Genomic DNA, 24378 nt, shown 5'->3' with positions numbered 1-24378 from the left:
TGGATAACTACGCTACACTGATACTTAAAAAAGATGCACTAAATTGGCAATAACTGAACTGCAAAATAATGAGGGATTACTGGAGCTAATACTGAAGCAAATGGCAGCATGAATAAAAATACATTTTCAGAAGCATGTTTTTCAGTGGCTTACTTCACAGTTTCAAGCAGAAATGAAAACACAGCACAGACAAATTTCCTGTGTATGTCATACATGATGTGCCATTACCACACCTTTAAAGTAGTCAAAAATACAGTGAAGAAAATAAGTATTTGAACACCCTGCTTTATTGCAAGTTCTCCCACTTTAGAAATCATCAAGGGGTCTTAAATGGAAGAAACTAAACATGACAGTCAATCTCAATCGGAGTGGAGCCTCATGGAAGATATCACCTCGTGGGGGGTCTCAATGATCCTTAGAAAGGGGAGGAATCAGACCAGGACTACACGACAGGACTTGGTCAATGACCTGAAAAGAGCTGGGACCACCGTTTCCAAGGTAACTGTTAGTAATACACGAAGACGTCATGGTTCGAAATCATGCATGACACGGAAGGTTCCCCTGCTTAGACCAGCACATGTCAAGGCCCGTCTTAAGTTTGCCAATGACCATTTGGATGATACAGAGGAGTCATGGGAGAAAATTTTGTGGTCTGATGAGACCAAAACTGAACCTTTTGGTAATAATTCCACTAACTGTGTTTGGAGGAAGACGAATGATGAGTTCCACCCCAAGAACACCATCCCTACTGTAAAGCATGGAGGTGGTAGCATCAGGCTTTCAGAGTGTTTTATTCTGCACATGTGACAGAACAACTGCACTGTATTAAGGAGAGGATGACCACGGCCATTTATTGTGAGATTTTGGGGAGCAACCTCTTTCCCTCAGTCAGAACATTGAAGATGGGTTGTGGCTGGGTCTTTGAACATGACAATGACCCGAAGCACACAGCCAGGAAAACCAAGGAGTGGCTCCGTAAGAAGTATATCAAGGTTCTGGCGTGGCCTAGCCAGTGTCTAGACCTAAACCCAATAGAAAATCTTTGAAGGGGGCTGAAACTCCGTGTTTCTCCTCCTGCAGTGTGTGCAAACCTGGTGAACAACTACAGGAAACATTTGACCTCTGTAATTGCAAACAAAGGCTCCTGTACCAAATATTAACATTGGTTTTCTCAGGTGTTCAAATACATATTTACAGCTGTATCACACAAATAAATTGTTAAAAAATCATACACATGGATAACTTGTTAAAAAAAAAAATCATACAAATTTGATTTCTTGATTTTTCTTTTTAGATTATTTTTCTCACAGTGGACATGCACCTACGATGATAATTTCAGAACCCTCCATGATTTCTAAGTGGGAGAACTTGCAATATAGCAGGCTGTTCAAATACTTGTTTTCTTCACTGTACATTACAAATACACAGTTTGCACTGCCCGTTCACCACTTCACCATATTGACAACTGATGTAGGATGTGGAGAAGTGAAAACAGCCCCTCGTTCGCCATACACCGTACGTTCACCACAGCGGCAAAAACGAAATTGCCTGCTTCAAAACTCAAAAAGCCTATCAACCATCCATTCTCAACGACACTCGTCAACTGGCATTGGCAGCAACGCGCCTCCACCCTTCTTAACGGGAAGCAGTACAGAAAATGGAGGGATGGATGATAGCTTCCCGTTTGAACCAGTTTTATACGCACATCTTGGCAGTGTCACTTTCCACTTTATCACGAGACTGGCCTGACGCTGACAGCATTATTGCTGCAACAACATCATGATACAGCATTATATTTTCACAAGTTGTGAAGTTAAATCAATGTCAATATTCTGCCCTCAGAGAACGTTTATCTTTTTTACAATCCAAATGTAAAATAAAGTTTTGTTTTTCATCTCAATTTATCCAGGAAAGAGTGATTGGTCGGCTATATCCAATGTTGTGCCGGTCATCCTATAGATTTGTTATCGGATAAACTTCCTCCGAAAAAATCACACGCTAAAGGTTTAGCCACATAAACGTAACATAACGTAATGCTATGGCGAGGATATTTTTTATACTGTTTAAGACACATTTGCTCGGAGGTTTCATGACCCAGTGTCAACCCAAATAATAAAATACAGTCTAAATGTGTACTGCACAGACCGTGGATGGGCAAAGAGGTTGCAGGTCACCCACAGGACCTTGATTCCAGTCTTGTTGGACTCTTCCAGGGTGTAGCCCTCAGGTGCCATGTCCCTAAAAACACAGATGACATCTTTGAAATCTTTGCATCGCTGTCAGTCACTAGATGGTAAAAATACAATTAACCTGTGTAACCACCTTTTTTTCCACAGAAATGCAATAGAATAGCTTTTTGTTGTATTTAAAAAGGCCAGACTACACACCAAGTACATTTCTCAGCCAATTGAGAAGAAATCATCATGATTTCACAATGTAAGGTTTTTTTTTGTGGATTTTTTTTGTTTGGTGGTGTACTGTGAGATTTGTAAACGGTGTGCCATGGTTCAATCAAGGTCTAAACGGTCCAAGCGACCACAGCCACTTCTGCTTCCTAAAAGCGACTTGTTTCAAAGCCAACGATGGGACGGGTACTCTGGACGGTATGCATGGAGGACGTTTTCATTAATAAAAAAAAAAAAAGACAGCTGTCAGTCATTCAGACAGCTGCTGAAAGAATCTTGCAAGCTGTCACTCATTGCTTTACTTTTACTATTATTCATGTTTAATTTCAGTTGAAAAGAAAATGTATAATAATTGTTGAGGTCGTGGAGATTACATTAAATTATTTTCAGTCAATAATCAGTAATGTTAAGTGACGTTGTGAGGGCTCATCAACAGGTAACCGTAAGGGAGTACTCGTGGACAAAATTGTTCAACATGTTGAGAAGAAACAAAAGTTTGGGAACAGCTGAATTTGACTCTGCTGGTCTGAGTTTTTTTTTTTTTAAATTGGATTAGATTGGATTGCAAACATGTGGCAGTGTTGCGGCATTTTTTTTGCACTTTGCTCGACAACTGCAATTGTTACTGTTCCGGTTCCGCAGAAAATGTGCCAGTAGCAGACGGAGAATCTCAGCCAGTCCTCCATTTTCTTTCCCATGAGCACCTGCAGAGGGAAACGACAATTTGGATAACTGAAAATCTCAAATGGCCTCAAATTGGCCTAAAACGGGCATGCTCTTGTCCTTGCGCGTACTGTACCTCCTGTGCGTTGTAGTACTTGAAGTACATGACATCTCCAGGCCCAGCGGTGGCGACATATGGGATCTTGCCAATGCCTATGAACACACCACACATACACAATAGCTGCAATATTTCATTTCGCATTGATAATCGAAAAAGCATAAACAACAAAACAAGATATTTGCACACGTTGCGAATTTCTAAAAAAAAAAAAAAAAAAAGTTGGCTTTGACTCCACGGAAGCGCAATCCGAGTAAGTTTTGCTTTCGGCCTTCGTGGTTTGCAGAGTCCCCGCAAATACGCAGAAAATGAAAGTGTTTACACGGAAAGATTCCTTCGCAGCAGCCATTAAACACGACGATCACAGTAACTCGCCAAGTTTGGCCAAGTGGTTCTTCTTAAAAAAATAAAAAATAAAAAAATAAGCATTTCAGCGCATGACGACGAGGTGAAGCCACTTAACCGTGAATTGCGGGTGAGCCGACATGAAATGAAAGAGTTTTCATAACTTTTAGATGAGTTTAATTTTACCCTTTTAAATATTAATTCATATTAAAAAAAGGAAATTATTTGCATTTCCAAATGAATACATAATACTTTTGTATCATGAAGAAATTGTCTGTTCACTTGCTATAGTGTAATACAGCAGGTACTGTATACAGTAGTAGTTTTATTCAGAGGCTTGATTAGACCAGGGGGGAATATACATATATGTAAAGATGCTTCTGTATCCAAAGGAGTTGTCTTTTTCCAGTAGTTGTTAAGGTTATAATGTTTATTGCATAAATCCAACTCATTCATCTTTTTTGATTTGGCTAAACATTGAAATAACCATCAATCGGGTTATACTGTATGTTTTAGTCACAGTGTTGTTTGGCTTTTATAGCAATTGTGTTAAAAAGAAAAAAACGGTGGAAATTGGCCTTGATCCTTAAACACAAACCTCTAAACTTACATGCCTGGGTTGATTTTGCATTTTCCATTCAGACCTCCGAAATCATGATATATCATATTACTATGTTTTCTATCCTGCAAGAACCTGAAAAACGATAGCATTTTTTTTCTCCCCGACTTGTTTTATGTCAACAACTTTGACTTGCAAGATTAATGAGATAATAAATGTGTTGTCAATTTAAGAACAATCCCAAGTTACACATTCGATACAGTGTCTTTATTTAATTTTTAGAAAATCAAAAATTCTTTTGCTGACAAACAAAAACAAAATATGCAGTAGATGTTCAAATGTGAACTACCCTTGAAAGCAGCACTACCCAAGCACCGCCACGGAGAGATTGCATTCAAGATATTTTATGATCATGACTTTTAATGACATCCAGAAAATCAGGTGCATCTGTGCCTCTGTACACGTCAAACTGTGATTTCAGTCAAGTGATTTGGTAGTTAAAAAAACAAGTAGTCCTACAAGCTATCAAAAATTAGTTAAAAAAAAAACTCTTTGTAGAGATTCTTTGGAAAGGGGAAAAGGCCAAATGATGGGACAGAAAAAGACAAGAAACAACTTCCTCAAAGTGAGATGCACGTAAGGGGGATTATCAGCAGGTTTGTCGCCGTTTCACTTCAGGCAATTGTCATAAACAAATCCCACTCAGCATCCAACGGCTCGCAAATGGAGCATGTACTGTAGATTTCAAGACTGCGTTTGCCACGCAACTGCAATTAAAGACTAGCCGGAATTAAATCAATGCAGAATATCCAGAGATGGACTGAATTCCAGTTTCTGTTTTTATCCTTGCAGTATCACTAAGATGACTTGACATGAGTATTATGAAACACACTTCTTGTGCCATTGCCTCCCATTACCTCAGGATGATAGAAACAATCCCTGGGCTCCCATTAAATTAGATCTACATTCGGCATGAGCTGTAACTTTATTTGTTTTTGTTTCTCAGGGATTCCATGAAAACATTGATATGGCGCAAAAAAATGTTGGTGGCCCCTGCTTTTTATAGCCTTAATCATGAGCGTAGGCCACATGGGGGGGAAAAAAAACATATTTGCAGTGGAATACATTTTTTGTGCACTGAACAGTCCCTATGATGTTTCACTAAAGAATAAGGTGCACATGGGATAGTTTGTTTCATTGTTTTGACATTATTTAGACTTAATAGTGACGCTTACATTCTAAAGGTTGAATAAGAAAAAGGTGAAACAAATGCAACCCAGCACCAGGCACGAGAAAGAGTGAGGCACTTGAGAACCTCTCATTTGGCATCATGACATTGATACTGTACTTAAGAGAGGGTTGAAGTGCATGAGTGCAAGATCCACCACTTTGTGTTTATTGCCTCTCTTTGGGCATAATGGCTGAATTTTTTTCACTTGCTGATTATGTGTACTTATTGATGTCATCACTGTCAAGGCTCCCATTTGCTGCCCCCAGGAGCCTGGTTTAGTGGCCCAACAGGAAAGCTGCTATGTGGAGGAGTCTGGCTGACTGAGGTCCTTCTTTCTTTTCTTCTTCTTCACTCTGCAGGGCTTGCAGAGGCAGCACAGAATGCACGGCGAGGCCAGCAGGAGGAGCGGAGAGGTGACCAGCACAACAATGCTGATCCCCACCAGGATTCCCACCACCTGAAGGGAGGGTAGCATACAAAAACAGTGGCCTGCTTTGACAAACTGAAACCACAATACAGTACATTGTATATCTGTGCCTTTCAAGATAATATGGAGATGATATAGTTTCCCAAAAACTATCATGATAAACGATATTGCTTTGCTTTTCAAATGCCTCTGAAATCATGAAAAATCAGGCCTGACCTTATTATTTTTTGCAATGCATTATATTGTATTTTTTTGCTATTAAATCATTATTTTTGTCATTACTATAATATCCTTTCTTGTTTCTCTCAAATTGTATATCCGTGACACATATTCCCCCCCCTGTGAGATACAGAATAAAGTGCCGATGACTATGAAACAGACGACAAAACCATGCAGCACCAGAAGTCGCATTAATGGTAAGAAGTACTTTCGTCATCAACATAATGTTACTTCAAAGAATTATTGTACTTTTAAAGTGTTGTTCTTACATAAAATGCACAAATACACTTGTATTTAGTTTTAAAAATATTTGATGGCTCTTTTGGAATTACATTTTAAAATATTTGTAATGTAATAGATGTACAGTACGTGTCATACCTGATTATTTGTTTTTGTTACCATCACCAAGTCCCCTAATGAGACAAGATAGTGTATTTTGGGATTGGGACTTTCTTTACTTGGCAAGTTTATTTTGGGGGGGACTATTTTCCGATGTGTGTATTTAAGATGTCACTAGTCCAACAGCAATGTTTCTTGTTATGATATTGATATTTGTATTACACAAAGTGGCATAGAGACTATAGCAGTGTTCATGTGAGACTTGATGACTAAAGAGTCTCTGTCATTACTTCTATAACATATTAAAGGTGGCATTCTGTCTTTCACTTCCTGACTGTTTTGAGAACGTTAACTCTAATTCTATTCAGAGACTTTTCGCAAGAAGCATTAAAACACTAATCAGAAAATCCACTGAAATCCCTTGTTGGAAAAGCGCAGTTTGTTTTGTGCTGAAAACAAAGGAAAGCGCTGCTCCCCCAGGAGCCAGGACAACTAATGTATTGGCAAATTCCTGTTTGCAGGCACGCCATAGTGTTGTAGAAATCGAAGACAGTGGGGGGGGGGGGTTATACGTTCTCCCAAAATGTTATCTATTGCAATCTAATAAAAATATACAGATACAGTCTTTGGCAGTCGGTGCCGCCCTGCTACGACATTCAACAACAGATGTCTCCAAATAGATTCGCGGGTTGTAAAACCTGTCAGGGAAGGAAGTAACCTAATCACAAGTGATGAAGTAGAGGCTTGTACTTGTGAAACTTTCCAAACTATCCCTGGGGCTTAAATTGCAGAAACTCCAGATTTATTGGGAACCCGACTGTACTTCATGCTTGGTCTGAATGCATGGAATCTGTAAAATATTTGAAGCATATAGTATATACGAAGCAGTACATTTTTAGGTAGTTGTACAGTCGCACCAAAACGTAGTCAAAAGGTTCCCCATGATTAAATAGTTTTGTGGAATATGTAATGTCAGTTGAGGGAAAGAATTTTAGACTTGTGGGATTATCTCAGATTAGTGTTTGATGAAGGGCCAACTAGGTACATGGGAATTTCCAATTAATTTTGTGTCAAGAAAGCGTTTGCATTGTTTTGTCTATCCACACATGCTCATTTCGAATGAGAAGAAGTTGTCCTGTTTGTGAGTTTGTAGCAAACACTGAATGTAAAAGTCTCGACAGCTTGTGCGCTCCCTTCCAAAAAAAAAAAAATAAATAAATAAAAAATAAGAAATTACTGGTGTGATGAAGCACTGGACACTGGGAATTTGGTCATGTGCAAGCTATTCAATTTATTGTTTTGAATATTTGTTCTTTTTCTAACTGGCAAGCCTTTCTTTGCCCATACACTCTTAATCAATGACAGTTATATTTGTCCAATCTTCTTACCTGTGTTCGGTTCCACATAATCGAAGCCCTGGAGTGGCCAAGTTTGTTTCTGCAAGGCCCTTTATCATAATGCCTGAGGAAAATATCACCCTGCAAATACAAAATACGCATGTTGAGACAAGAAATGTCCGGCCTTGAGATCAGAAAAGTTGTTTATTTATTTATTTACAACATTTACGATGTTTTTTTAAGACTTACATCCAGATTCTGCAGACAGTACCAACAGAAGGTGTGTTTGCAGCTCTTGCAGAGTATTTGAGCACAGCCCTGGTTCCGTTCAATGTAGATGCCACACATTGGACATTGTTTGATTTGCAACTCTGAGTCGCTGTTGCGGCAGTCCCTGTAATTTATGGTTAGGAAAAAAATATGAAATGATGTCACAGATACTGTATCAAACTTTATTGTGTGGATGGGAAAGAGTTTTAGAGTACCAAGTCATGGAGGCCTCATGGATGTGTGAATTTTTAGAGCCTTTTTAGGGGCAATGTGTCAGGTCACTGTCCGTCTTTCCTTCATATGAAACTATTCTACACCATGGTCATGCTGTACCTCCTCAAACAAGGTCTCAGACAAATCATGTGCTCGTACGATCAGTGCTACTAGTACAAATTTGAGAGTAGAAGGCTCAGTCATTGCCCCGATCCTTCTCAACATCAACCTGATCTAAATCTGAAAAAGCATCATTTTCACACACAAAACAACCAGCACCTGAATGTATTCGAAAAGCTTCTCTAAGGAGGTGTGGGTAATGTCCATGAGTTCCAGACTTCAGGTCATTATCTTACTCTCTGTATCAAAAATGATGGTTGGAAGTGTTGTAATTAGTATCATAAAAACTCTGTCCCTGTTCAACTATTTGTCCAAATACTTGTGGACCACCTAAACAAATTCCTGTTTCATCACACTAGTGAGAGGCCTGCTTCCCTACATTACACAGTCTCCTTCTGTACAAGGAGCAATCTGGTTTTGTGCCCACCTTCCTCCCTTTGGGTCAAACACAATGGAATCACAATATTACTCAGTGCCCCTCAGTGATATCAATCAGTCTGAACGAGTCACAGCTCAGCGAGCTCATATTCAGTCGGCGTTGAGCATCTTTACGTGGATAAGATAAACACTAACTCTTGGAATAGTCAAGAAACAAGAGACCAACAGTTCAGTAACACACCTAAGTGTTTCTTTGCATACTCCTCCATCATCTTGCACAGCTGTACTGTTTATTCCATACTGAGCGGGTTCAGATTCTGTGCTTGCCTGACTGACCTGCTTTCATGAGTGTGTGACATCATGGGTTGGCGCTCTGGGCAGGTGTGCCTCCCCTGCCAAGGTTCTCTGCACCAAGAGCAGAAGACTGCATGACAAACGGGGCACGACGCAGCTGAAGGCTGGCCCTCGGTGCCCGGCGGCACATCGCACACGGCCTGGCATTCAAGCACCGGACACCAGATTTTACAAGGATCCATCTTCACTCCTGTGGAAAGAACATTACTAGTATACATACATTTAGCATATTAAACGTACATTACAGTGTTGCCTTGACATAAAGGGATACAAGTAATTTGTTCCATGACAAGCTCGTAACTTAGTTTACTTCTATTTACTGCATATAAATTTTTCCAATTGAAATAAAATTAATCTGAATCTGTTTCAGTCCCCAAACACTATTACAATCTTTTTGAAGTATCCCTGTATTGTATAACAACATGATATATGCAAATGTAAAGAAATAAACTGGTGTTATGAAGTGTAATTACTGTACATACTGTGGAATTTGTGCAGCTGAGTCTAAATAAGAGTTGGAAGCCAACAGCTGCTACTTGTGACGATTCTCATTTCATATTTGTGTGCTCCACTAATATTTAGTACGTCAGTGACTGTGGCTCTCCTTTCCTACATTTGACAGCAAGGAGACAACACAAAGTAAAATATATCTACAAATCGACCAACCAGCTGCTTGGAATTCAAAAAATTTGCAACTCGGGTCTTCCATAAGTCAAGATAGCAGTGCACACATTTCTATGGCTAGGTGATCATAGTATTTACTTATTAAATATCAGGGTCTGGGTTACTATATACAAATGTAATGCAATTGGAGTAACTATAGCTTTTTGACATCAGTATTGTCAGGCGATACAAATAAAATTTGGGTAGTATTTCAGCTCGATGAGTTTTGCTTGGGCATCATATTATTCGTTAAATATATTGAAAATGTATTTTTGTTCTTGCGGTTGAAATAGAGTAACTCAAAAGTAATCCAGAAGTGATGTAACACAAGAATGACTTATGGATATTATAATATAACAAACTCCTTGACATGACAGTAGCTGGTAAAATATCTTACAATCTGAAAGAAAGAAAATTCTGTTTACAAATATATTTTTCAGCTATATATGTTACAATATGTTCATTATTGTAGCTGTACGAGAGCTAAAAAAATGCGCAAAAACATCCTGTGAGATGTTCCTATTGCAGATGAGTGATGTGATCTTACAGTATTTGCTGAAGCTTATCTCAGCTTTTCAAAAAGTAAAAGTGAATATATTTTGCCCTGGCCAATCCCGTAGGCGTATCCCACCTTTCACCCAAAAGTGTGATCGAAAAGTACAAATATGTGATAAATTAGGGGTTCCTAACACATCTTTTTTTCCATACAGTTCTTTGTATTGAATATCATTAGACTGTCCAGGTACCCCTGATGTAGTGGATGGTACATGTATGAAAACACAGGTAATGTTTTCCAACCTTTTAGCAGGAGATTCAGATGTTTGTGTTCTCCATCCAAATATCAAAATTTGATGCAATCAATCATGTTTATAGTACTGTACATAAAAATTCAAGTATTTGCCATTTCTGACTTGAGGTAGTCTGAAGTGGAAGAAACTGCAAGTCAAGGTTCTTTAAACCTCTAAGGCAGGGGTGTCAAACTAATTTTTGTCACGGGCCACATTGCAGTTACAGTTTCCCTCAGAGGGCCGTTGAGACTGTGAAAGGATAAAAACATTTGATCGCATCATCGTACTTACACACAAAATAAATGGACTACTTTTGGAATCAGTAATCAAGCGTAATTGGTTTTTCAACTATTGTTCATGTTTGGTACCAAAAAATACTTGTAAGATCTCAACATAGTCATTTATGATATATGACAATTTGAAATACTGGTACAGATTTTCACAAGAATCATGGAAGTTGACAAACTCGGTTTGCCTTCGCGGGCCACATAAAATTATTTGGCGGGCCAGATCTGGGCCCAGGCCTTGGGTTTGACACCTATGCTCGGAGGAGATTGAATTGGGGGGTGGGAGGATCATGCAGTCCCAACACGTCATCTCAAAATGTAAGCCTCCATGGTGCTACTTACTGTAGGCTAACACTGACGTGGGACCTCAAATGCCCCGGTGCCTGTCGCCAGGCATCAGCACAATAGTGCAACAACACAATACCCACCTCTCTCAAACTTCAAACGCTGATACAGCTTAGTCTGATCTGCAGAGGCCAAGTCAGCTATCTGGAAAAACAGAGAGGATATACTTGATTAGATTTGAACTACATACTGGAAAACATTTCATATTGAAGTTTTATATTTTCATATTTAGTAAAATGCAGTGAGAATGTAAATTAGGAACTGGGGAGGATTTACATTTCTATTTTTGTAAATGTCTGGTTTGTTTCACAGTTTTTGTTAAATACTGGGAAAACGGTTTTCTGTGACTTCAGATATTACTTAATGTTCAAACTAAATAAAATCACTCTCTGTAGAATTTAACTTGTTAACATGAACCAAGTGCAAACCACAAAAAAATGAGATAAATTCTGTTAGTCGTTATCTGACCCCAGAAGCTGCATTTATTTGGTTTGGTTTCTTAAGCATTTGACTAATCCTTTGCTGGTCAACTACCCGAAGTCACTGTTTTGTTTTGTGTTTTTGTTATTTTTTGTCCAAGTCAATCAGTCGAACAGAAAAGAGCAGCAGAGCAATTCATAGTATATACTCATATACAATGTCATAAGTACATACAGTTTTCTTCACTAAAAGTGGATAACAAAAGACATCTGGCCAAATTGCTCAAACATATTCTGGCTTTCTTTTTTTGTTGCTATTTGCACACTTACTGTACTTTAGTTTCCCTTGTTTTATGTCAAGGCATACCTCAGAGTCAAGTAGAAGTCCAGTCTTTCTGCAAGCCATATCTGGACAGGTGATGGGTGCACCCCCACCCTCCTTGATGGTCAGCTGAACATATTGCTGGAGACACTGGAGGAAAATAAATATCTCAACAGCCTTGATCAGAATATATATAGAACAAGGAATTGTTCATTCTTGAATACATACTAAATGGGAAAGCGTCAAACATTTTTAAAATTTCTGCAATAACATCCTTCAGAAGTCATAACATACTCAAGCACTGTTATCGAAATTCGAAGCTGAGCTACAGAACTGCAAACTGATTTGAGGAACATAAAATAATGTCACAAAATGACTGTGAATTGGGTAACATTTAAGATTCAACCATTTTCCTTGTTATAAAATATTAATAAAATAGCAACAGAAAACTGTGTAATGTAACGTTTCCCAAGCTCCGCTGAAAAAAACATTGTCATCAAGGTTTGGATAAACTGAGATACACAACTGCAGACTGATTTGAGGAACATATAAAGAACAAGAAAGAGTGAGTTAATAAGAACTATTCCTTACAAGACTCACAGATTGTCACGACCCATCGGAAACAAGAGTAGGACCCAAATGCAGGAACTCGGAAGACGCAAGGTAGTTCAAGAAGAGACACGTTTATTGTATGCAGAGGTCGGGGATCGAGCAGGCAGTCCGGTGCAGCAGCGGTAGTTGGGACGTCGGGCGACGAGAACAGATGAGCGGACAGGCAGGAGTCGGTACACGGGGAAACAGTCAACGCAGGCAGAAGTATCAAGTAGTCAGGCTTACAAGGTTGGTCAGAGAACGGACGGAGGTCGGTACACACAGGTTCAGTCAGGAATACGAGAGTGCTGGAACGGGACATAAAGCTCAACGAACTGGCGGAGGACCAGTCGTCACCGGGTCCTATATATACGGGGGATGATCAGCCCGCATGAGGCACAGGTGTGTGCCTCCCAATTAGCGCAGCCGCGCGGGCACCCGCACAGCTCGTGTTGAAGCGGCAGGATCATGACACAGATGTGAAAGATGCAGAGTATTCTTAGTTTAGAGGAGTAAAGAGTACGTCAACGCCCCATATTATCTTAACCTTGTACAGAGTGCCCTTGTTTGTTCTTTGTTCTGGACATCATACAAGGGATCAAATAATGTCACAAAATGTCTGTGAATGGTGTAACATTTAAGATTCAACCATTTGCCCTGTTGTAAAATGCTCATAAAACAGCAACAAAGAAACTGTGTACTGTGATGTTTCCCAAGCTCAGCTGAAAAAAACATTGTCATCTTTCTTTAACACATACTGTGCTTTCTCATGTACATATAATTTGGACCTATGTATAATACGCACCCACAAAGTTAACCTCAAAATTCCGGAAAACCCTTCTACCTATGCATGAGTTTGGTTCTAACCTGAAGTTTTTTTTAAGTTAAGGACATTATTTGAACAAATAATACTTTTTTTTAAATTTACCTGCTCTTATTTATGAAATTCCTAGCCCTACTTTTATTTAGTAAATGAGAACACACACTTGTGCTCATATGTTTGGGCAGAATTTGTAAGATGATGTGGACAATCTGAAAAACTTGCCAAAATCTACCCCAGAATTTAATGAACTGCATTCTTCCCTGCAGCCCTACTGTGAGATGGCCACTAGGAGAATGCCAGGCGTATATCTTGTGAACCCTAAATTAATTAGCAAGAGAGTCCTCTTCCTCATTTGAACTGACACCAGCCAAAAGGTGGGACCCTCTCTCCAGGGAAACTAGCCAGGGACAGATCAACAATGGAATGCAAATACAGCAACTAACTATTTGCTTAATATTCAAACATGCAATGCAATATTACTCGGTGCCTCCCAAGTGATATCAAGCAGTCTGAACGAGTCGCAGCTCAGCGAGCTAATATTAAGTCGGCGTTGAGCGTCCCTATGTGGATAAGATAAACACTAACTCTTGGAAGAGTCAAGAGACAAGAAACCAACAGTTCGGTAACACACCAAAGTGTTTCTTTGCATACTTTATCATTCTTTATGCTTGAACTATGAGTAAAGAGTACAAAGTTGGGAGTATCTTATATTAAGATATAATTTCTACACCACTTTTATGGCAAAATTAGTAGACTAAATTTGAGTGAATGGGCGGGGTCTTGTCCAGGTTCCTTCCTCTATTAGGCAAGCCCCTTGGGTATTCATCCTCTGAATCCCACGTCTTTTCTTTCTCTCTCTCTCTCTCTCTTCTCTCTCTCTCTCTCTCTCTCTCTCTCTCTCTCCTCTCTCTCTCTCTCTCGTCTGCTTCTTTTGTTTTTTTTTCTTGGCCCGTCTCAGCTGTGCTGCCGCCCATCCCCCAGTCCTTTTCTTTTGGCGTTTCAATTGGCGAAACCAGCCATACGGCTTTGATCATTTGTTTCCTGACCATGACTGGTCGCCGGAGGCAGGCAACAATCTGCAACCTGTACTGGTCACGTACGCAACTACAAACAAGAGCTGGGGCAGGAACAAAGTCAATTGGCAGGAAAGCTATGCGAGCACCCCAATGGGAAGGGGGGCAATAATTTCTTTGTTCTTTTTTTGTTTTAGTTTTAGTTTTCGACATCTAAACCTGCTTGATTTTCCTCCCAAGATATTTAGAGAAAGACCATTCAAACCGACCAACTGGTCTACGGTGATGAGTACTGCACAATAATTATTGCTAGAATAGATAGATAAATAAAGTGTAGGCTACACCTTTTTCATATCCTCCAGATGACGTTGACATATTAAAATGAAGGTGTACACCTTTCTCATAACATCTAGGTGGCATAAAAATGAAAGTGTAGAATTTTTCATGACCTCTGGACCACGGCATACATTTATGAAATGTGAATTTTCCACTATGCTTCTGTATAATGCACACTAACTTCACTTTTCACAATTTTAGGGACAGAAAAGAAGTGTATAAAAGAGAACTATGGTAGTTTTCTTCAATATATGAAGTTCAATTAATTGTTCTGACATACCATCAACCAACACCGCCAACCCTGTCATGGCAGGGAAGAACATCACCATTTCAAATTGCTATTTGTATGTTCCAGACGGGAAACAATTTGGTAATATAGCTTTGTACGCCTGTTAGGTGATTGCAGACCGTGTTTATCAGATATCATAAACAGGCTTAGTGAATCTGAGAGTGACAGCATCATACAGTAGTCTCTGGTGTCACTTTCATCAATCTAAATATAGTATGGATGCACAGGTCTTTTTGGCATGACCAAAGTCCAAAGAACAGGAACAGACTATGTTTCCTGTATGATACTAAACACATAGTAAAGAAACAGATAGACCCCAATTACTGCAATAGTTGTCAGTAAGAATGTTTATTTTTACTTACAGTTGTACAGAAGATGCACTCGCAGCTGTGCAGTGCTCTGGTGAGTTCAGGCAGATGCTCGCAGAGGCACAGCTTGCAGAAAACATTAGGACTGGACAGGGGGTCCCCGTTTTTAGAGGTAGAGGGATCTGATTCTGTATCCTGAGCCCCCCAGGTTGGTATTGAACTTGTGCTGGTCATGCTGGAATGGAGGAAGGAGGAACTATGACTGCTTCAGACTGCTTCCGGCAACTCTGCTGGGAACGGAGGTGGAGTAGCCTGCATTTTGATGAAAGGGTTTACAAAAAAGCAAAAGAATCAGTTGCCTCTTGGTGCCATATTTAGAAATATATTTCTCATAGATAATCTTCCACACTGGACTGAGAATACGCAACTTTCTTCCTTTTGGTAGACAGGGTAGAGATTGGGGTATAGTGTTTCAAAACAAAAACAAATATGGATGAGTTTCGAAATTATTATGTATGTAAAATTAAGGTTTAATAAACATTATTATTTTTGGATGATGGTCTGAATGATTGGTGGATGGGCACCATGTCCCTACAGGGCTGACACATCAGCAAGGAGGTGGCAGAGTGATGATTTAGGCTGAAATCAACAGGAGTATGAGAGTATACTTAGGATGCCTGGACATATAAGTAGGACTTCTGCAGAATATCTGGGGTTTCTAACTGACCATTTCCTGCCATGGTGTGAAAACAAGAACTGTGCCTTCCACAGTAAAATAATCAACATTCAAGAGCGCACAACCCCATACTGCTAAAAAAAAATTTTAAAAATGACAAATTAAAAAAAAAAAAAAAATGAGATTTAGCTACCGTGGCCATAAAAGGAGAAAAACTTACAGTGTGGCCACGAACATTCCCTGATCGCAAGCCTACTGAACACTTGTGGAGCATTGTGAAAAGGAACATCAAAGAAAATGGATCGAGGTATACGTCGAAACCACAACTGGGAGCCAATTCTTGCATCTTTCAATGGAATACAAGCAGAAACTATGGTTGGATTTAATAGTTCATCGATCATCGAACTGCGACCAAAGGTGCCCTGGTGTCAAGTGCACAAATGGACACCCTTATGCCTGAACATGTTGTTTGTTATGGACAATCCGTGATGAGCACAGAAGAACACCACTCGGGTTCTGATCGGGGGGGCTGGTCTTCCCAATCACGCATTGAAATCCCCCAGGAGAATGATGGAGTCCCAAGAGAGAGTGCTGGAGAGCACTCCCTCTAAAGACTCCACAAAGGGTGGGTACTCTGAACTGTTCTTTGGTGCATTGGCACTAACAACAGTCAGGACCCGTCCCCTCACCTGAAGGTGGAGGGAGGCTACCCTCTCATCCATCGGGGTGAACCCTGACGTACAGGCCCCAAGCCAGGGGGCAATAAGTATACCCACACCGGCTTGGCGCATCTCACCGTGGGCAACTCCAGAGTGTAAAAGAGTCCAACCCCTCTCAAGAGAACTGGTACCAGAGCCCTAGCGGTTCGTAGAGGTGAGTCCGACTATATCTAGTCAGAACTACGCGACCCCACACACCAGCTCGGGCTCCTTCCCTGACAGTGAGGTGACATTACATGTCTCTAGAGCTAGTTTCTGTAGCCTTTGGGTATCGCCCAGCTCACATTGCAGCCGACCCCTATGGCCGCTCTCACAGTCCCCCAGCCCATGGGAAGGGGGACCCATGTTACCTTTTCAGGCTGTGCCCGGCCGAGTCCCGTGGGTGCAGGCCCGGCCACCAGGCGCTCGCCTTCAAGCCTCACCTCCAGGCCTGGCTCCTGAGGGGGACCATCGGTGACCCACATCCAGACAAGGGAAACCTGAATCCACTTCTGTGTACCATTGTGCAGGTCTTTTGACCTTGCTCTGTCTGGAAGGAGTGGGCCGAAATAGCTCCACAGAGATTTGAAAGACTCATTGCCAGTTATAGAAGACAGTATAAATCACCATTTAAAAACTGTTTTTTATGTTTACTCGGGTTGTCTATGTATAAAATTTACATTTGTTTGATGATCACAAACTGTACAAAATTACTGGGGGAAAAATAACTTGAGAAGGGGGTGTAATTGTGTAACTGTGTAATTGTTGATGCTTAGGAACTTGTAATCATGGAAAATTAACCAATTAGTAAAAAATCTGAATCAACTTCACAAAGTATGTCGAAAACATACAAGGAAATTGTATCTGGTAGTTGGAGCTGCTCTAGGAGGAAAACAGCATAAGTCTACAACACACAAACTGCTGAACAGATTGTCGGCACCACCCTACCCACACTTAAGGACTTGCAGGCCACCGGAACTAGGACAAGAGCGGGCAGGATCCTATCAGATCCTCCAGATCTTGGCCACCAGCTCTTCCAGCTCCTCCAATCGACTAGGCTCTACCGATCAATGCATTTCAAAACTAGCAGACGTTCCAACATTTTCTTGCCTCTTGCAATTAAGTTAATAAATTCTTGAACAGGTAACCTACAATTCCACTGCCTATTTTCTGCCTTGAGTTATCAAACCACGCTGAGCTAAACCAGTAAAAATATATACGACAGACTGAAATATTATACACGACTCATCACTTTAAACAGCATTCACTCCTTGAAGTCTTGACACCTTTTGCACAATTGGCATTGCACTGGACTCTCGCTCTAATGGGCACTTTAACTGCTCTAAATACTAGAACAGTGATTTCCAAACAGTGTGCCAGGGTACATTAGTGTGGCGTGAGGACTCTTCAGTTGTTCCCTTGGGAAGTTATCCAATTTTATGTAATTGCTAAAAAAAATGTTTATTCCAAGAAATAATGTATCTTTATTCGTCTATTTATGCCAGTGACGCACAATGACAGACAGAACAAAAAATGGTCCCCTATTAGATGGCAGGAAGTACATACAGTAATTAATTGATCCATTTTTGGTGACATTTACTTTTGTTGGTGTGCCGTGGGATTTTTCAATGATAAAATATGTGCCTTGGCTCTATAAAGGTTGGAAATCACTGTGCTAGATAGAAGACTCCGCATTCTTGCACAACTTTGCACAACTGTCCATTGACAGGTAATTCGTTTATTCTTCTATTATTTCAACATGTCAACCTATGTCGTGCGGCACCAACTACAGGAGATAAATTCCTTGTGTGTTGTTACATCCATCCATCCATTTTCTGAGCCACTTATCCTCAAAAGGGTCGTAGGAGTGCTGGAGCCTATCTCAGCTGTCAACGGGCATGAGGCACGGTACACCCTGAACTGGTTGCCAGCAAATCGCAGGGCACATTGAGACAAACAGCTGCACTCACAATCACACTGAGGGCAATTTAGAGTGTCCAATTAATGTTGCATGTTTTGGGGATGTAGGAGGAAACCGGAGTGCCCAGAGAAAACCCACGCAGGCACGTTGAGAAACTTAACGGGATTTGAACACTGATCCTCAGAACCACGCGATTCTGAACTCAGTGCTTCTCCCCCTGTCAATCACATGTTTTACTAGTTAAACCGTAACTTGTCACCTTTTCACACGCTTCCCATCAAAATTACAATGGTAGAAGCAATTGTTTGTGCGAGTGTGTGTATGCCCAATATACACGTACTGTACTCACTTCAAGCAAACGCAAACACACACAGTCTTTGACGTCATGGATCACAATCGGCATCTATCAGTTAAGTCTCTAGGGAAGTTTACTGAGAAGGGTATGTTTGTTTACATATTTATGTACTTAGTGTATTTAGCATGACAAGTCTCCACAAAGTTGCTGATTTAACGTAGCCTCAACTACACTAATATTTAAAGGTCTACTGACATGTAAAGCATGATTTTAGTATGTTTTTAATTAAAAAAATTAAAAAAAGGCAGCCGGAATGGATCCATCTGTTTTTTCACCACACATCATGATGTTGTCATGTCTGGATTTTTGCATCTCCAGCCATGAAAATTCTCTCAAGGCATTTGTGTTCTATAAGAACCAGGAAGTGACGTTTTTTGCAGTAGCAGGGTTGAGTGTTTATATTGGTTTATACCCATTGTACCGGTGAAAAATTACTTTTTCATCGTATTAGCCAAAAGGCTGGCTCGTCGTATTGCTGGATTTTGCTCGAACACTTTTACAAAACACCCGGTTCGTTGTGAAAAATGGATTGCACAGGTGCAAAGGACGAGAGCTTTGTGGGTTCTAAATTACAGGTAGGTGTGTATAGAGCTATTAAAAACAATAATAGTTGGGAGGGTCTAATTTGTCTCACAGTTTATAGCATATGTTACGTGTGAATTTAGAATAAATCCCCTTGGTCAAACCGGTAAAATATAACAAAGCACTTGTATTGCGTTTAAAACTATTTAATCACGCACAATACAATACAATACAACACAACACAAAACAATAACAAAATAGAAGTACATGGACAGTTTGGTAGCGTTTAACTCGAGCCAACTAGCTTATTACACGTCTAGTCACCAAACTCGAAAAACTTCTCTTGCCATTATAAATAATGTGAATTTAGTTGTTCCTTGCAAGCCTTAAAGCCCAAGTGTCATCCCTATAAATATTCTAAAATAGATATTGTAATGAAAAATACATAAAACATAATTCACTTTAAGAGCGGAGAGCGCAAAGTTGCAGAAGTGTCATTCTATGACATCCAAGTGGTTGCCATATTGGCTCCATCCTCTGCACGTGACGTCACCCGGACATCCGCCAATGAAAACACGCAGTGTACCCTAACTATGGGAGACGAACACGTCCCTTCTGACACAGAAGCTCTTTTCAAAAAGGAGAACACCACACAACTGAGTGAAGTTACCGGGGCAATATTACACTGTTGTTTCGAGCCCTCGTGGCAATATTACGCTATTGTTTCGAGCCATATTCAGATGATATCCGATCCACTTCTGCGGCGGAGATGAGCCATCGCGGCTTATCGCAGTCGGTGTGGCTTATGACGGAGCCGAGCCGTGCTACTTTAGGAGGTTGTTCATAGTCGCCCCAGTACGCGATGAACGAACACTGTCGAGCCGGGGCGCTTTACTGCGTTGTGGTCGCACGCGACTGAGTGAAGCAGAGCCGAGCCCTGCTGCTTTAGGGGATTGTTCATAGACGCCGTAGTACACGATGAACAACACCGTCGAGCCGGGGGGCTTTACTGGGCGCATGTGGCTGAGTGAGGCACTCTCGGCTGGGTTCTTCAGAGCCACCGCCGTCCGCAAAGCCAGACGCGCAGCCTCTGCAGAAGTCGTGACCGCCGGACGCGGCGCCTCAGCCGGTGTGGCTCATTTTCGGTGCCATGGGGGCTTATAATGGAGCCGAGGCGTGCTGCTTTAGGGGGTTGTTCATAGCCACCGCAGTACGCGATGAACAACACCGTCGAGCTGGGGCACTTTACTGCGCGCACGCAGCTGAGTGAGGCATTCTTGGTGGGTTCTTCAGAGCCACCGCCGTTCACGAGCCCAAAGCGCAGCCTTCGCTGGAGAAGCGACGCAGCAGCCCGACGCCATCCGACGCACACATCGACATATTTCGTATGCGGCTCTTTTGTTACGTTATGAGAGACCGATTACGTGGTCCGCCCCAAACTATTATTTTTTTAGTAGCTGCCTACCTGTTATTTGGAACCCACGAAGCTCTCATCCTCTGTACCCGTGCAATCTATTTTTGTCATGATCCTGCCGCTTCAGCATGAGCTGTGCGGGTGCCCGCGCGGCTGCGCTGATTGGGAGGCGCACACCTGCTCCTCATGCGGGCTGATCATCCCCTGTATAGATAGGACCCGGTGACGACTGGTCCTCCGCCAGTTCGTTGAGCTTTATGTCCCGTTCCAGCACCCTCGTATTCCTGACTGAACCTGTGTGTACCGACCTTCGTCTGTTCTCTGACCAACCTTGTAAGCCTGACTCCTTGACACTTCTGCCTGCGTTGATTGTTTCCCCGTGTACCGACTACTGCCTGCCCACTCATCTGCTCTTTTCGCCCGACGCCCCATCAACCGCTGCTGCACCGGACTGCCTGCTCGATCCCCGATCTCGGCATACAATAAACGTGTCTCTTCTTGAACTACCTTGCGTCTTCCGAGTTCCTGCATTTGGGTCCTACCTCTCGTTCAGATGGGACGTGACAATTTTACAAGACAAACCGGGTCTCTTGCAAACTTATGAAGGGTAAATGCATCCTCCCGAGTATTCAAGTAATGTCCAGCAATGCAACGAGGCGGCATGTTGGCTAAGTCCAGTTGGGGGCGCCTCTGTCCTTTACGTCACTTCCTGCTTCTTCTCGAAAAAAATCCCTCGAGAGGATTTTCATAGCGGGAGTTACAAAAAGCTGTATACGTCAAAATCATGTTTTGTGGTGAAAAAAAAAACGCATGGGCTGCCGTTTTTTCATTAATAACATACTACAAATCATCCATTTTATGACAGTAGCCCTTTAACTATCAGTATCATACAATTTTGACTAACTGTAGAGGTAAAACTTTCAGAAAACAAAATGAAACATTTAAAAAAAATACAGCATACAGAGAGAGGGAAGAGTTGGCAAGCTTCCCTGGTCCTTTCGATGGTAGTCATCATTCATGAGTCATTTATACAAAACTCATACAGCTTGAACCTTTAATTTAAACTGTCATGAATGTTTTGAAATGTGGGAAAACCCATGCAAGCTAAGAAAAAACATGCAAACTCAAGTCCTAAATCTCCAAACTGTGAGCCGGGAGTACTAACCATGAAACTACCTGCCAGCCTCTCAAAAAAGTACAGTACAGTATTGCTCATTTCACACTGAGCAGCCAGACACTTGGATATTAGGAGTAAGTTCTATCGTAAGTCCTCATGTGTATGGTCTTTTTTTGCCACTGCTGTAATAAACTATTAATAAAACACAGACGCTTCAGCTCAGAGGTGGAGCAGTGTGTGTTCGCTTATTTCACTGAAACCTATCCTTCCATGCCTGCACGTTTTTAAACTGGTTCTGTGGTGTGCACTAAAAATACATAGCGGATTGTAAACTTTGCATCGAGGCAATATGATCTGTAAAGTATGTATGAAATTCAGATACTGTATGTCATTGGAGAGCCACTGTTATGTATATCAAAGAGAAAAATAAAATACTAAAATGAGGAGTGCAATATTTTTGTCACTAATTTGTCAAACCCGATTGTCTTGTAATAGAATTGAGTTTCCAATAGTAAGGTGTGGCTTTATTTGAGATGGCATTCCAGCCAGATTGTTGACCGAAGAAGCAAGAATCAGACCTGCCAGTCCTTGTTAGCTACAGGGAGGCTAGTGGAACTACATCTCATTTGCAAAGCAATTCAACTCAAATCACAAGCCACTGCTTTTTTTTTTTTTTATTTCCCGGGGGGTGGGGGGATCTACAATCCATAACGTACATTCTGGGATCTATTTAACAAAAAAACAAAAAAAAAAAAAAAACATTGCATACAGGTGTCTAGTCCCAGCATTTGGACTTCTTTATATGACTTCTGTCCGAACATTGAAAATGTCGATCATAATAAGCACAGCTCTGTATCTTTCCTTCAAAGAAAGACTCACCTTCAAGGTTGCCTATTCATAACAAGGGTCGCGAGTAGAGAATAACAAATACTGTACGTACTCGGTTTCCGTGAACTGTGATGAGGCCGGCCGCTTACCTTGCCGGCGGCCAAGTGTGGAGGAGCTGCTGAGTGCGAAGGTGGGTGGAGACACTCCCGGAGCATAGCAGCCGCAGTCCTTCCACTGACACGCGTGTCTGTGATCCTGTTGCTCTCCTGGTGGCTGCTCCTCGTATGACGCTAACTTACTCCCCACTTGTCCCAATATTTGGTCGGCAGCCGCAATATGAATAAGTCCCTCCCTTACGGCCTCTTGAAACATTTTGCTGTTGCAGACAAGTCGGGAGAAAAAAATGTACACTTTAACACGCTGCCCGCCACCCCGTGTTCCTGGTCGTCGTTGTAGGACGTACATACAGCGTTTGCTGGCTATTTTCTTTTTTGCTGTCGCTCTTTTATTTTGCAGCTATGCTAACTTCCGAGCTTGCCAAGATGGCGGCGTAAGAGACGAACACAGACCGTCTGTCACCACAAAAAAAAGCAAAACAGAAATATGGTCAACCCTTCCTGACCTTACTCTGGCTAGCAGTTAAGCTCTGAATGACTGAAGAAACCCACATCAGTTAAAAGTGAAAATCAAAGTACAGTACTGTACTGCTAATTACCAGGGGTTGCTGTACACATGGCTACTTGAAAAAAAAGTTTTATTTTTTTGTATGTAAATGCTTTTAATCATATAAAGCATGGAGGTACCTTGTGGATGAAATATGCTATACAAAGTGTTGGCCTCACAGTTCCGAGGACTGGGGTTCAAATCATGGCCCTGCCTGTGTAGAGTTTGCATGTTCTCCCTGTGCCTGTGTGGGTTTTCTTCAGGTGCTCTGGTTTCTTCCCACATCTCAAAAACGGGCATTAATTGGAAACTCTAAATTGCCCCATGGTGCGTCCGACTGTTGTCTCTCTCCATGTGCCCTGCGACAACTGAGATAGTCACCAGCACTCCCGCAACCCTTGTGAGGATAAGGGGCTAAGAAAATGGATGGATGGCGTCTTCTTATATTGCCTGTCTGTATGTGTTACTCTGAAGTTTGTCTTTAAATATTGGTTGTTTGAAGACAAAGCCCACTCATGATATAATGCTAACTCCACTTGATGGGGGTTTCCATTGATTTTTAGCATTAAGCTTGCAATTTCAAAATGATCATATCTGTCTTAAATTTAAATATATTGTACTATAGGTGGCACGGTGGAGCAGCTGTAGATCGTTAGCCTCACAGTTCTGAGGACCTGTGTTCAATCCCTGCCCCGCCTGTGTGAAGTTTGCATGTTCTACACGTGCCTGCATGGGATTTCTCTGGGCACTCCAGTTTCCTCCCACATCCCAAAAACATGCAACATGAATTGGACACTCTAAAGTGCACCTAGTTGTGATTGTGAGCGTGGCTGTCTGTCTCCATGTGCCCTGTGATTGGCTGGCAACCAGTTCAGGGTGTACCCCGCCTCCTGCCTGTTGACAGCTGGGATAGGCTCCAGTACTCCCCCTCCCCTCGTGAGGATAAGCGGCAAAAGAAAATAGATGGATGGATAAACCGATCTTTTTCACAAGATCTCAATCAGCTGAAAAATCATATGAAC

The 24378-nt window shown here is 41.4% G+C and overlaps 1 protein-coding gene across 2 annotated transcripts; it reads right to left on the bottom strand.

The window, feature by feature from the left end:
- Nucleotides 1-3812: 3812 nt before the first annotated feature.
- On the bottom strand, nucleotides 3813-23295 carry rnf144b (ring finger protein 144B). Of its 2 annotated transcripts, none has more exons than XM_061821095.1 (8): nucleotides 22745-22849; nucleotides 15217-15474; nucleotides 11848-11952; nucleotides 11145-11205; nucleotides 8961-9168; nucleotides 7893-8037; nucleotides 7695-7784; nucleotides 3813-5778 (listed from the first exon to the last, which is right to left on the bottom strand). In XM_061821095.1, exons 2-8 carry the CDS (start codon nucleotides 15394-15396, stop codon nucleotides 5620-5622), a joined length of 948 nt encoding a protein of 315 aa, XP_061677079.1. In that variant the 5' UTR covers nucleotides 15397-15474; nucleotides 22745-22849; the 3' UTR covers nucleotides 3813-5619. The 2 variants fall into 2 exon arrangements, with proteins under 2 accessions (XP_061677079.1, XP_061677078.1); XM_061821094.1 differs by having other exon boundaries at nucleotides 3814-5778; nucleotides 22843-23295.
- Nucleotides 23296-24378: the final 1083 nt, after the last annotated feature.

The sequence above is a fragment of the Syngnathoides biaculeatus genome, chromosome 5 (genome assembly GCF_019802595.1).
Source record: "Syngnathoides biaculeatus isolate LvHL_M chromosome 5, ASM1980259v1, whole genome shotgun sequence".
Lineage (NCBI taxonomy): Eukaryota > Metazoa > Chordata > Actinopteri > Syngnathiformes > Syngnathidae > Syngnathoides > Syngnathoides biaculeatus.
Note: the sequence above shows the minus strand (reverse complement) of the source record. Positions and strands in the feature narration are given on the sequence as shown.